General features: G+C 42.7%; 1 protein-coding gene across 1 annotated transcript in view; it reads right to left on the bottom strand.

Moving 5' to 3' along the window:
- The window catches only part of TAF4 (TATA-box binding protein associated factor 4), a 37,321-nt gene that overhangs the window by 20,375 nt on the left and 1,152 nt on the right, over nt 1–15,794 (bottom strand). Inside the window, exon 2 of the mRNA XM_058036130.1 lies at nt 13,611–14,699. Coding sequence (XP_057892113.1) covers nt 13,611–14,699 — 1,089 coding nt within the window. The remainder of the gene's footprint in view (nt 1–13,610; nt 14,700–15,794) is intronic.

Consider the following 15,794-nt stretch of genomic DNA (forward strand, 5'->3'; position numbering starts at 1 on the left):
TCCCAGTGTCACCTCCAGGATAGCTCCCTGTCCCAGTGTCACCTCCAGGATAATGCTCCATGTCCCAGTGTCACCTCCAGGACAGCTCCATGTCCCAGTGTCACCTCCAGGACAGCTCCCTGTCCCAGTGTCACCTCCAGGATAGCTCCATGTCCCAGTGTCACCTCCAGGATAATGCTCCATGTCCCAGTGTCACCTCCAGGACAGCTCCATGTCCCAGTGTCACCTCCAGGATAATGCTCCATGTCCCAGTGTCACCTCCAGGACAGCTCCATATCCCAGTGTCACCTCCAGGATAATGCTCCCTGTCCCAGTGTCACCTCCAGGGTAATGCTCCCTGTCCCAGTGTCACCTCCAGGGTAATGCTCCCTGTCCCAGTGTCACCTCCAGGGTAATGCTCCCTGTCCCAGTGTCACCTCCAGGATAGCTCCCTGTCCCAGTGTCACCTCCGGGATAACACTCCATGTCCCAGTGTCACCTCCAGGATAGCTCCCTGTCCCAGTGTCACCTCCGGGATAACACTCCATGTCCCAGTGTCACCTCCAGGATAATGCTCCATGTCCCAGTGTCACCTCCAGGACAGCTCCATATCCCAGTGTCACCTCCAGGATAATGCTCCCTGTCCCAGTGTCACCTCCAGGGTAATGCTCCATGTCCCAGTGTCACCTCCAGGATAACACTCCATGTCCCAGTGTCACCTCCAGGATAGCTCCATATCCCAGTGTCACCTCCAGGGTAATGCTCCATATCCCAGTGTCACCTCCAGGATAGCTCCATGTCCCAGTGTCACCTCCAGGATAATGCTCCCTATCCCAGTGTCACCTCCAGGATAATGCTCCATACACCAGTGTCACCTCCAGGATAACACTCCATGTCCCAGTGTCACCTCCAGGATAACACTCCATAGCCCAGTGTCACCTCCAGGATAGCTCCATGTCCCAGTGTCACCTCCAGGATAGCTCCATGTCCCAGTGTCACCTCCAGGATAACTCTCCATATCCCAGTGTCACCTCCAGGATAACACTCCATAGCCCAGTGTCACCTCCAGGATAGCTCCCTGTCCCAGTGTCACCTCCAGGATAGCTCCATGTCCCAGTGTCACCTCCAGGGTAATGCTCCATATCCCAGTGTCACCTCCAGGATAGCTCCATGTCCCAGTGTCACCTCCAGGATAGCTCCCTGTCCCAGTGTCACCCCTCCATGTCTCAGGGACTCCACCCATCCCATGGGGGACACACTGAGGGACTCCCTCTCCAGCTGGCAAGCACCCCACCAGAGGGCACAGCAAGGTGTGCTTGTGCTTCTCACAGGGCTTGACAGTGTACAAGGACCAACCTGTGAAATACAAATCCTACACAGGACCCTGATCCCCAGTGACATCATCTGTCACTACCTGATCCCAAGTGACATTATCTCTCTTTCTGATGCACACACTCAACAGAAGAACAGAAGGTTCAAGCTTACAGATATTGCTCGTTTCCCACCATGTGGTTCATGGTTAATCCAGATCAAGTCAGAACCATCTAGACTAATCTAGACTTTGAATAAGTTGTTTTTTTCTGAGACATAACAGAAGAATTAATGGATGTATGATCTTGAAAGTGTATGGATAATATCCTTTCCTAGCCTCCTGAGGATATTCTCTTCTAAAGTAAAAATATAACTATAAACTTCCCAAGAAAAAACAATTGGGGTCAGGGAGAGCTGTTAGGCAGCAAAGAATCAATAGAGGTTCTTCATAAAGAATGTCCAAGCCTGAAAGAATAACCAGAGGACTGATACTTCTGGTGTAGAAAACCAAAAATCCCTACAAACATCTCTAGAAAAGGAGGTTATTGATCATACAATGCACTGACACCTGACAAACCTTCAAATCCTAACTAGATCTGCCAGGGAAGTTCACTGAGAGGTTATCTTCACGTCAAAGCCCTTTGGGCCTTAAGCTCTTGAGCACACACTCATTTGTGGCAAGATGCTGCAAACATTTGACATGGCAGAAAAATCTGACAGTAATCCTAAGTGGGCTGTGCCATATTAGCAGGAGAAAGCTTTAGGAGAGAATCCTTTTGGTATTGTCAGAACAAATTCTGTTGCAGAAAAGAGAAAGTGAATGTGTGTGTAAGGTTATGCAAGTTATCACACATACCACAAAAACCATCCAAAGCCAAGGGGCTGAGTCCATGCTGTAACTGATTGGATCAGGTTACACAGAAACCCACAATGACAAAACCCTTATAAAAGGACAATGTTTTTAAGATTTTTCCAACACAAAAACGCTGGAATACCAGAGTGAGAGCTGGAGAAAAAGACAGTTGCCAATACAAGCTGCAGGAAGAGCTTCCAGAATAAGTGCTACGTGTGACAGGGTTCCTTACTGCAGAAAAGGGAAAGAGAACCTGGTACTGACATCAATGCTGTCCAAGAATCCACCAGTAACTGATCCACCTGCAAAACTCCCACTCTACAGGAATGAAAGCCCAAGGAAAGCAGAAAGAACCTACTGAAGTCTACAAGTCCACTGTAGCTCTGTGAAAATCTGGGTCATTAAGGAAATCTTCCCTAACAATAGACAGTTTCTAGCAGATTTAGAATTATTTACACACATTAAAGAGCAGCCCTCTGTAACAAACCAGATGAGTAGCAGCTCATGAAGGACCATCTACACACCAACTCATAAGAAACAGAGATTACAAATCAAGACAGGTAGAACAGAACTGTAAATGGTAACAGAAGTGCAGATTAGATGTTATTGAAGACACACTACTTTGTACTTGAGAAGAAATGGGCACCACTGTTAAGTATAAATTAGATACACTTCAGTTTAGGTACCTGGAACCTCAGGAGACCTGTGCTGCACAAATCCAGAAAAAATCCTACTTGAACTTTCTTGCCAAAGCCTTTGGCCTCATCAGCAATCTGAGCTTTCAAGTTTCATCAACAAACGTGGTTGTTTTGAGATTTCTATAAAGACACCTTAGCTCCACAGGGATGAGCACAGTGCCTAAGGAGAAAAGTCTCCACAGTGCAGGGATCAGGAGGTATCAGAAATGACCCCATGACCATGTGAGACTGCAGCTGCTCCAGAAGTGCTGCCCTGCACTGGCACTTTGAGGCCAGGCTGCACAAACACAAGGCAGTGGTAGATATGTTCCCTGCTGAGCTGCAGGTCTGCAGGCTCCAGAAAGCTGCCAGGCAGTGACAGAGCTGTCCAGCACACAGCACAAACCTGGGCCAATGCCCTCATGCCTTGCTCCAGGGCAATGGGCACCCCAAAGCTGGGAGGATGAGGTTCTGCACACAGCTGTGCTGAGCACACAGCACACCCTGTGCCCAAGGAAAGGGACCTGTTAAATGCTCAGCACCTGCTGCACTCAGGGTGTTGCTACAACTCACCATGAAAAAAAACATGGCATGGCTGTCAGGTGTTGCTTCAGAGCACCTCTAATACAAAATACTTGGAGTTTCTCCCAATAGGCACTGAAGATTGGCATGGCACAGAGTTTTAGACAGGAACTACAAAAGCAAATTCCATTTCCTTTTCAACGCATGTCACTCTGGAGTAAAGGAGAATTCTACCCAGACACAGCACCTAAAAGTTAAGATACAACCTACAACAGCAGCACTGCACTGTTGGTTACCACTGCTCTATCCAGCCTGCACACACAGGTTCCAACCAGCCATTATGGTCTCAGCAACATCAATTCTTCAACAGCTGATTTATGATTGTTGTCAACACAGGTGAAAGATACGTTTGCAAATATCCTCAAGAATCCTGCATTTTGTACAGACCAAGTACAAAAGTTCACATTATGAAAAACTGCTTGTTTTTTCTTACAGAAGAGTCAATAGACAAAAAATTCGATTTAATTTTAAAAGCTTTTGCTTACTCGTCCATGCAAGAGTTCTGTTTCAAACAACACAACTAACTACCTAAAACTGTACTGTCTAAAAGGTAAAGAAGTGAATCATTTGTAAAGTATTGATTCACAAACCTTTTAAGAATATAGTTAAAGGAATAATGTCATGTTGGAATGCCAAAAAGACACTGCATTTAAGAGTGATCCCATATGTAAAAAATCTTACCTGCTCATTTGAAGAGGTGTGTAAGAATTGTTTTGGAAAATGCATCATTTTATATAGCAACAATTAACAAATGCTTCAACAACAATGTGATTTGCAACTATTTTGACTTCTCTGGAAAGCTAAATTCCTTGAAAGTGTGTTAACATTCCTTTCTAGTCAAGGATACAAAGCTAGAACACCAGAGTGCTCTGTCAAATTGCAACCCAATCATCACACAAATCTGTCTGATGTCGAAACAGCTCTAAGAAAAACACTATCAAGAGCTAAACCAATTGCTTTAATTATTGATCTCCAAGCAATTCAGATGCAGCTCTGCCATTAATTCCAATATACTTAGATCAAACAACAAAGCAATTATACCAAAATCAGATCTGGGTTTGAGAAAGGAAGACACAAAATAAAGTGTCACTAATTCTTTATGTCTGTTATTTTAAATAGGAGGTTTTAAAACTCAACCTGTCTTTATTTGTGACAGTTTGTTTGTACCAAGGTGTGTCAACATTAGTGCTGCTCAAGCACCTGAAGAAATGGGAAGGCTGAGTTACTTTGCATTTATTAGCAGAGTCTGCACAGAAATATTGAATGAGGAGTAATGCTTTAAATCACTGCTTTGAATGCAACAGCCTAAAACAACTAAGTCCATGAGAAGCCACCAAGAACAAATTTATTTTAATTTGTCCCCACAGTGAATGCCCTACTCAAGGTATAGACTCTCTGTAATTTTAGCTGATGGCACCTTTCCAGCTGAAGCTGTGGAGACCCAGAGCTGGACAATTGCACTGACTGACAGCTCCCCAGGGCAGCCTCAGCACAAACATTCCCTCCACATCCTCCTCTGGGAATTCATGCCTCTCTCACTGCCCATACAGAATTCTTCTGCTCTGAGAATATGCCAAACACTATGCCTGCAAGTTCAATGCAACCATCAACTGGGACATGATATTACATGCCATTTGGCTGATAGCAACATTTATTAAGTAGCTCTGCTTTTGCGGTTAGTCTGAACACAGAAGGAGAATTATTTTCACACCTGTAAGCTTGAATTCAGAATGCTTTTCAACAAAATCAGGTTTCGTTTTGATTTTTACTAACCATCAAATGCACAGTCCTGAGTAATGACTAAGCTTAATGACTGGGTATGACTAACACTTATAAATAATTAGTGCCTTTCTCCCCCTCCCGCATGGAGGACAGGGAAGGAAAGAAAATCAAATGATACCCTGGTAAAAAAGGAAGGAAGAAAGGAACTAAGAGGTTGAATCTCAGTGCATGAACACTTGTATATTCTTCCCATCTACCCTTAAAACCACTGCAAACACCACTGCACATGTGTCTGTTAAAAACTAATAACTCCTCATGCTTGTCTTTTAACTTCCACACAGCTCAGTCATTGTCAGCCTCCCTCCAGTCCCCCACTGATCCCTCCACAAACACCCTTCTGCTCCCCTCCATGGACTCTGTGGCCACAGGTGCTGCAAGTGCCCAGTGCTGCTCCTTGGAGCTGGCACTTGTGACTCATGAGAGCACAACTGGTCCCACTGGCCACACCACGACTCAAAAAGCACCTGATGTTACTGCACTGGGAGAGAGGCTCTGAACGGAGCCCTCCCTTAGAGAAATGTTTGATTCATGAACTGCAGGAAGGTGTGCAGACAGCTGAGCACAGCCTTGCTGCCCCCCAAACCCTCTCAGAAAGACTTCAGCATAGCACCACACCTCATTGCTTGGCTTTTGTTTATACTCTGATATCTGGAGCACACATTTTTCACCTGCACTAGTTGTCAGCACAGTCTATCCAGCACGTGCTTTATTCTGCACAAAAGCACTGGGATAGCTTTTAACAGTTCAATTACTCTCAGAAGCATATATTAATCAGGTTATAATCATAAGTTGGACCATTTTTACAAGATAGAGGCTTACTCAATTCAATACAAATCTTAGGACAGTCATGTCAGTCATGTAAAATAATATTACACACTGCTGTGAGTTTTATGTTATTCCTTGTCTGGGTGCTGGGTATGTGTTACTGAAAAATACATTTTAGTAAGGCATTTTAAGGGAAAAAACATCAAAATTAAGATTCATAAGTTTCATAACATTCGTAAGTTACAAGTCAAATTTATAAACAGAGATCTAGCATGGCAAAAAGTTACTTAATTTTCATCAACATTCTTTTCCAAATCCCACAAAAAGAGCTTGGTATCAAACTGGATCTTGCACTAAATTCTCTACAAATACAAGTAAAAGCACCATCCCTATTTAACCTATTTTATAACACATTTTGCTGAGCATCAGCCTTTGATGTTCAAAGTGCAACTTTCTGATTACTGGTAATCTAAGTACAGAAACCCATAGTTTTAAAATGTTATTTTGAGTCTGACAACAGTTACAGACTCAAAGATCAGATACATTTGTACAACACCTTAAGACAGCTCTACTGAGGTGCTGAACAGATCCCACTGCAGGTGTATCAATTCCCTATAATTATCACCTCTTTCTTGAGTACTGATACATCTATACCATTATCCAGTGACAACAATCAACATTTTGTTCTCACAAAAAATACTCTGTATTTTAAAAAAACCCTTAAAGGCACACATAAGAACTCAAGGACAATTATTATATTTTACATTAAATTTTATGCTAAAGACACATTAAGAAAATTGCTCCAAGAGAGGAGGGTTTGTGGTAAAAAAATGGCTCTCAGTTGAGACACCTGCACCTCCAGAAGACAACCAGCATTTCTGGGAAGAAATTCCCACAGAATAGAACTGGTGTAAAAATGTCCAGAGTAAGCGGAGGTAAAACTGTCCTAGAAGGTTTAAAACAAACAAAAAGCTCTATTCATGTGTCTATGGCAAAAAAAAAAAAAAAAAAAAAAAAAAAAAAAACACACCTCATTTAATCTGAAATATGGACGATCACTTAATCTTTACACCTGTTTAATTACAACCTGTACACAGAGCAGGCTGTATCAGCAATTTTGCTTCTCTTACAAGGAAGCAGATCCAAGAGAGCTGATACAATTATTTGCACACAGGAACAGACCTGTGGCTGTGCAAAGAAAAAGCCCTTTGTCACCTGGGAGCAACAATCTCTCCCTAGTTTGGCCTTCCTTCACCCAGGGTTTGGGGTTCCTAACACACCTGAAATAACTGTCCTTTAACCAGGACAAAACCTCCTCTCTATCATTGTCATAGATTCATGTGTTTCTTCTCAGTTATGAGAAACTCTATTTTCAAAATTCTACCTCTCCAAACCTTCTTTCACAAGAGATAATGTGCCTAACAAAGCTAAACTTGCTAACAGTCTTCCAATCAGCAAAAGCCTTTTTTCCTTACATGAAGCAATGGTAACAAATTCAAGAAGTTTCAGACAGATTAATGAAGTTACAAACATGCATAAAGTTTCAAAACAAAAAATAATCTTGACAAGAGTAGATATTTTAAGGTAAAAATTATGATTTTGAAGATTTCTGTCAAAAAAATGAACATAGTAACAAAAAATGTTTAATGTGTTAAGTGACTTCTATGTCCAGTTCCTTCTGAGCAGAGTCAGTACGGATCACACAGTTTTTACACAAAGCAACCTTTCCACACACCTGCACTTTCTCTTTCCTTGAACCCAGATAGTTTAAATATCAGTATTTTCAACTGTGTTCTAGAACTACTTCATAAAACTTTTAAGAATTCTATTTACCTATCATTTCCCAAAACAGGGAAGGCAGACAACAGTAAGAGTTCTCATACAACAAAATACTTCATTTGAAGAGTTTGTGATATAATTTGTCTCCTATCAGTGGCCCAAACTCATGCATTTCACCTCACTTTGCTAACAGGGCTGCAGCATTCTCTGTTAGAAGGGATTCAAATCCTGGGCAACATTCAAATTTGTGGTCCTCAAACCAAGAAGGTTTCACAAGCAACCTGCTTAAATTTCCAGAGATGGAAAACATGTAACTTCTTGCAGAGTGCAAAACACTTCAGAGAAATAAATCACTTCTGGTTATTGACCAATAACCTTTACCACAAGCTTAGTGACACCAAAACCCCAGAAGATCCCAATTTGAAGGTCATACAGACATATCCATACATACACTTCCAAAGGCTGTTGGGAACAGTATTTTCCATAACAGAACTGAACAATATATAATCAGAGTTAACAGCTTTCATAGCTTAACAGAATCACAGTTATAGTCCCATTAGATCCCATCACTTAACGACACAGCCTTATCAGATGTGCACAACACCAAGACACTGTTTCTAACAGAACCAGAAACCCCAAGTGCACAGCCCTCTGAGGCTCTTTGGGGTACAAAGCCAAGCACTCAGGAGTCCTCAGTTATGGAAGGTGCAATGGGAACAAACACAACTCTCAGTCTGGTGACATATGGCAGATCTGATGTAGCAGATTCCAAATAAAGCAGAATGTTCCTTTTGCTGATGCATGATTTGAACATAAAATCCACCCTGCACCCAGAAGAGTTCTGCAGAAGAGATCCATGGTCATCTTCCAGAAAGACAGATACTGCTTTTCAAGCCAAGTACAGGACTCCCAAGCTCTAATCCTGGCAAAATATTGATTCCTGCATGGCCTTGGGCAAGTCAGAACTTCTCTAACTTGCTCTTTCCCCCAGCTCTAAAGCAGAGTTTATCCTACTTCACTTACCAAGCACACAGGCAGGTTGCAAGGATTAAAACATTTTGTAAAATGCTTTGCAAGTAAAACATACTGGAAGTTCTCTAAGAAACCCCCATTGTCATGGTGCAGTGCAGACATTATTTTTAACAAAATCAAGCCATGCCAACACACTTAACAGGCATAATATTGGCAGCACATGCAACATACAGGGAACTGTAATGAGGATATGTTTGAACTCGCTTATAGTCAGTGAGAAATAGAAACAACCACATTCCACTACTTCATAGTATTTCCCCTGGTCCTTTCTGTGGTCCTTATTTTATGGGGTTCTGATGATTCCCTCATCTATCCACATCCTAATTCCTTCAGGGACTGCTCAGGTACATGTTTCAAGTACAAAGCAACACAAAGAATGAGGCACTCAGTATGAAAAAGTTACATAAATTGCTTGCTTTGATTCTTCTCAGTTGCCAACCTTCTCCATTTTTATCCATTCTCCTTTGCCCAACCAGCTACTACCCCAACTCCCAACTGAAGGAAACAGAATTACTCCTGCAGAAGTTGTTTCCCAGTTACTCCAGCTCCCAAAGTACAACTGCTCAAGTCAGAAGGACCCAAACCCATGCTTTAAATTATGTGTTCAGGCAGTTTTCCCATCCTAAAGCCACAATAACCATGGCCTGAGTGAGAATCCTTCTTGGATAGGATTCACAAGCTAAAAACCAATCTGTTTCTACAAAAAAAGGTCAAATTTAATACCAAATGAAGTTCTGAGCCTCTAAGACCATGAGGAAAACCTTGAGTGTGCACATTCATGTGGTCCATCTCCCAGGATGTGCAGATGCAGAGCCCTGATGCTCCTTCAGGAATCCTTTGCTTCTGGGAAGCATCAATGCTAAGTTTTAACCAGTGCTGGAGTTCAGAACTCTGGAACACCCCACTGTTCAAGGGGCCTCTTTAACAGCAGTTTCTCATCTAGAAAAGGCCCATCCTGCCCTCACCACAGAAAAGGCACATGAGATGCCCTTCAGATAGAAAGCAACAAAGAAATCTGTAGTCTCATCCCCTACCATCAGCTACTGGCAGATCCAAGTGAGTTTTGGGAAAGTAATAAAGAAGTTTTATTTTTAGGTACAAGGCAAAACAATTCTCTTCTACAACAGCTGCAGAACTGCCCCACTGCTAGTGGGAAGACTGGTCATGACTGTAGAAGTAAAAAAAAACCCATGATGACATGCCATCCCATTTGCTATCTTCAAACAGGACCACATGTCACCAAACCATATTTAATCAGGAAAATACCAGTCTTTATGATCTAGCCACCAAATTTTCATAACTACTAACAGTCATTCAGAAGGTAAAAGAAAAGAGAGGGTAGAGGGAAGTGAAAGTTTCTAGATTTCAATTTCACCTAAGCTAGTGGAGAAAATTGGCCAGACCTACCTGCTCTATGCTACTCTCACTGCATACATTCAGCACTCACCAATCTGCTTCTTTCTCTAAGCAGACACCTTAAAAATTTATTATGAGGTGTTTGTACATAAAGATAAAGGAGAAGACAGTAGCAACACAAATTTGCAAGAAGGGAAATCAAATCTTTGAACCCCAAGCTGACAGCAGTGCTAGGTAAGCATAAACTCACACATGCTGGGCCTGTACCACAGCACTGCTGGTCAAGGTGGGGTTTACAAAAATTATTTTAAAGTACCCAAGTTTTGTCAGTTTACAAGGTGATCCTACCCTGTGTCAGCAATGACCTCCAAACACTGTACACACTCTTACAATGCAAAAGATAAATTTTAGTGAATTATCCCAGTTACACTTTTCTGCAGACTTTTCTGAGCACTTCTAACCATGGAACATTGACTTACCACTTTGCACTGATTTTCTACCTCTTCCCATATGATTGCACATAACACATTTCTCATTGCTGAAGTACTCAGAAACAACGAGCTTCGTTCAATTCATTTCCAGTCAGTTTCAGCAGTGTTGCATCCTTAAGGCAGTGTTGTGTAAACTTTTGTTCCTACCCCCTTACAAAATTATTTCACAGTATTTCCATCTCTTTTCTAAGAGGGTGTGAATAAGGTTATTTTGGGACCATCATTACCCAAATCTGTCCAACTGGAGCACACAGTCCCAAGCACAGGCTACTGCAGAAAAGACTAAGGACAACAATCCCCTTCCTCAAAGATGCCAAAGTGGAAAACCATCATTAATACACAGATACAACAGCTCAGTTCCTTGGAGAAGAAATACACCAAAAAGGTCACAACAATTATGGCCCACTGGCTCTTCAAACATCTCCAATTTGGTCAGTCAAGGTTTGCTGCATAACTGCCTTGATGCAATACAAAGCATTATTCCAGTAGTAATATATTTTAAACACCATTGATGGAGTTTATTTTCCACACAGTCTTTCAAAGAAAACCTTGTAAGGTTTCTAATTTTCAAGTCCCAGCTTTTAACTCCTGCTGACATTTTACATTCTGCTTTCCATACATGTGACACTGTAACTGTACTTTGGAGAGCTAGAAACAGTAATTCTGGATAAGAAAATAACAGTAAAACGTGTGCTGTCATGGTCAAACCTTCCATCAGAATTTTTTAAGTGTTGGTAATTCTTGGTGTGAAAAGCTGTGTGTGTGCAGTGTATGATTTCAAACTGCTTCAAGCACTGTCACACAAACTCTTACTATTAACTTTTAGAAACAAACTTGTGAATGCAAATTCAATGAATGCAGTAAGAGCAGAGCACACAGGCACTGCAGCTGCAGCTTCACAAACTGCCTCCAAAAACCTGTATTTAAAACACAATCTCACAAGCACAGCCACCCATTCTCCTTTCACTATGAGTGTACCTGCAGAGGTGCTTGGCCCTGAGAGATGTCTGGAAGAGCCCAGCACCCACCAGTTCTGAAGTGTTTTGAAAGAGATGGTTTATGCAAGGCCTTTTCGATGCTGGTTACTTTTGCAAAGTATAAAAAACAAACTAAAGCAATGTAAAAGAAAAATAATCAGTTCCACTGAAAAAAAAAATATTTTTCAATATTAAGCCTGTCTTATCATGCAAGAACTCAGTTCCAACCTATATGTATCCAGTCATATATACTTGCTTATTTTAAGTCATGCTTATTCTTTTGAAGTCATAAATATTTCTTTAAGTGTAGGACAGAAAAAAGAAAAAGCTTCATAAAAATCCAAGTTCTTAGAACCTGTATTGTTTTACTTTGATCTATCAAGAACTCCAAAGGAACAATTTATGGTCCAATTTTGCTTAAGGACTGGCAATGCTGCTTCCAAGAGTAACACATTTCAGGATGCTGTGGCAGTCTGGAAACATCAGCTACCTGGAAAAAGGTCCCACTGGATTCCACAGTAGTATTTTCCCTCATAATCAGGTTTATAATGCAGTATTAACAAAAAATGTAGGCATAAATGGCACTAGACTAAACTGGATCAATCCTTTGATACAGTATGGCAATAAATAAAATAAGGCTTTTCCAACCTATCAATTTACAGGCTTCAAATCAAGCACCACAACTTCAAGACCTGAATTTTACTGCTATTCTTTAAATTAGCAACATGTCATTCAAATTACTCATATATGGAATAATCTTTTACAGGAAAAAAAAAGAGGAATATTTGTACCAGTTAGTACTTGGATACACAGAATGTTTGACAGACTTCATCAAACTACATGGCATCACATAGCACAGAGAGCATCTCACACAAAAACACAGAGTTTAGTAACACAGCACATAATTCCTGATCTACTTTATGTGACAGGTGCATTGCTCTGAGGCTGGTCAGGAGTTCCAAGAGATGTATTTTACTAAGACCACTTGCATTTTACTAAGACCACTTGCATTTTACTAAGACCACTTGCATTTTACTAAGACCACCTACTAAAACCATCACCAATTTTATTCAGTGTTAGTAGCAAAATTCAATTGCTGCTCTTTGCATACTGCCCTGCAAACAGTGAGCACTAAGAACACAGCCCTTGTAGGTATTGTTATGAAGCAGTGTGTAGGTTCACACAAGTATTTGCAGCTAAAAATCAACGTGGAGACAAGCAACAAGCCTGACTCAAGAATAATAGCAAATATATAACATTAAATCTCCAAATCTGGGATATTTAAGGAGGGACAGAACAATTCTAAGGAAATAAATGCTTCTCATCCTGCTTTTCACACATCCATTGAGTTCAGGACTAGATTCCTTGTCCAGAGATGCTCAGCACTAAGCATGAGACTAGCTGCTACAAAAGCTGCAGCCCTAGACACAACAGGGTGAGGTAAGGACATAGGAAGTCTGTCTTTTGTATCAGAATGCCAGTGACTAAAAAGATGATCATAAGCTTCAAATCTGTGAGTTTTTAAGTCAGACTTTGAAGGTATTTAAAGCCAAAGTAGGTAGTTTTCATGTGTTGTATCTGCTGCTTCTCTGTTCATGAGAGCTCTGTGGTACTGGGGGCATGCAGGGACAGGAGGGAGCCAAGCAGCACATAAAGGTTACAAACTGACAAAACCACCTGAAAATTCAAAATGTCTGTTGTGCTGATGAAATAACAACATTTCATTAGATAATGTTCCATTGTCACACTTTGGCAGTTTGCAGCTTCATCTACACTCCCATTGGAACAAAGATACCAGGCAGAATTATTTTCAGTTACTGCTGAAAAGACTTTCTGGTCACCCAAAATCAGACACTAAGTAGTGGAATGCTACTATGCTACTACTACTCAACACCAGACCATTCTCATTGTTACAGGTCATGCCTTTCCACAATTCACAATTCAATGGCACAGAATCTTACTTGGATTCCTTCCTCCCTGCAAGATACACACTTCCAAAATAAAACCCCTCAATCCTCTGACTTACCTGGTGGTAACTGAAAATTCTGAATGTTAGTCGGATTCTGAGGTGGCTGAGGCAAACGAGGTGCTAAAACTGTAGGAGTCAAAGTTGCTCTGATTCCACTCGTAGTTGGTGTTGGAGTCCTTGGCAGACTTTGTGCCACTGTGTTGGCAGTGCCTTTAGCCATTCCTGTGGGGGTGCCAGGAGCTGCAGGAGGTATCCCACCAGGATTGGGAGCAACATTGGAGAGCCCAGCTTGCATAGTTTGCCCAATAATCATGTTACCCCCTGTAGTACTGGGCTGGCCAGCAGTAGCCAGCGTCTGCTGTTGGGACACTGCCTGCACTATAGTTTTAGGAGACTCAGATTTGATGACCTGTGTGGCAGGAGCTGCTGGCACACTGGAACCAGACTGGCTGTTCACAAGCGACGTCTGGAGGGAAACTCCAGATCCCACAGTGGCTGTGGCGACAGCAGGAAAACTCCCCACACTGATGGTGGAATTGATCACAGTATTGCTCCCGTTCTGAGTGGCTGCAGCAGCTGCAGCCACCGTGGGTCCTGCAGTGTGCATGGGGGGCCTCACCAGCGTCACCGTGGGCGCCCCGGCGCCGACGCTGGCCGGCGGCTGCGAGGAGATCACCGTGGGCGAGGAGGAGGACGCAGAGGACACAGCAGTGTTAAGGAAAGAAGTCTGGATGACAGTGTTAGAAGCTGAGGGTAAAACAGCATTGACAGCGTTTCCTTTCCCCACGGATCCGGGTCCATTGTTAACGAGAGGGGCGACGGCAGGTGCAGGAGCGGGGTTGGCAGTCACGGGAGTCCCAGAGAAAGCAGCACTTCCTGTGTGGTGAGAGTTCATCACCACGTTACTCCCATTCAAAGTCTGCACCGTCGTGGTCCCGATCTTGCCGTTCCTGGTGGACAAGGCAGTTGCCATGGTGCTGATAACCACCGATTTGCCCTGACTGAGGGTCCCTGGAGCAGCAGTGACTTCAGATCCTCCTGCTGCTGCAGTGGTGGTGCTGGTGCTCGTTGTGGTGGCTCCATCCAGAGCTGAAGTCTGGGACCTGGTGTTATGATTAATAACACCCCCCTGCACTCCTCCTGCCCCTGCAAAACAACAGCGAGGTTAAACACAGCGAATGAGCAAGAAGAGAAGTCCAGCAAAGACAGAATGTTCTCCCTTATCACCAGGTCTTCTCCATCTCCCAAGCTGCCTGCCTGGAGCCAGGAAAACAGGACAGAGTACAAACTGAACATGGCTTTGAATATGTTATCTTAAAACCTCCAATATCCCACCAAAGACTGGCAGATCCAGTGTTAATTGTACCGCCCCTGGTTTTGACACTACAGTACAGAACAGGGAAAACAGATTTAATATGAACCAAGGGAATAAGAAGATCATCTAAGACCTCCTCCCCATTCTGGAGCCTGACATCCCATTTAGAAACAGGACTGCAACTGCAAGGGGGGGAAATGGCCATGGAAGACACATTATTAAAACATATTCCCTATACCCAGCACACATTACTCTCTAATCCTGTCATCTCCTACAAAGTAAGTCAGTCAGACCAGGAGGCTCAACAACAGCAAAACATGAAAAGTGAAAGGAAAGAAAAACATCAGCCTGGCAAGATAAGAAGTACTGCAAGGCCTGGAGCAGGTTTCTAGAAGACCCCTCTTCCTCGTTACAGAATTTGTTCCAATGGATCTGAAGTTCCCACAGCCCCAGATAGTTAAAAATAAATAAATAAAAAGCAAAGCTGGTTTTCAGAAGGGACAAGATGATGTAGCTTCTTGTCCTGAATAATCCTCATGCCCCTTGATAAGGCCTGGTGTTAGCACAAGTACAATCACACACAGTCCAGGTCCTGGCCCTAAGGAGACAGAAATGGGAAAAGAATAGTGACAGGCAGACACTGAGATGCACATTATAAGGGTCAAGGAGATCCTCCTAGAAGAGCTTCATCAATCATAACAGACGCTCTGTAGTATCTTCTTACACTTCAGCAATACAAAATCAAAAATAAAAAAGGGGGGAGGGGAGGAATTGCAGAGAGATTCTGGGGAGACATTTCTTTCAATCCCCCTGAAAAACAGCTTCCCTCCATTCCCACGTAGCGAGCCCTCGGTCCCAGCCTTCACACTGCCCCCCTCCAAGGCTCACAAGACGCAGGGGGGAATATTCCCAGGCAGCTCCGGGGG

This window comes from Melospiza georgiana, chromosome 17 (assembly GCF_028018845.1).
Source record: "Melospiza georgiana isolate bMelGeo1 chromosome 17, bMelGeo1.pri, whole genome shotgun sequence".
In the NCBI taxonomy this organism is placed as follows: Eukaryota; Metazoa; Chordata; class Aves; order Passeriformes; family Passerellidae; genus Melospiza; species Melospiza georgiana.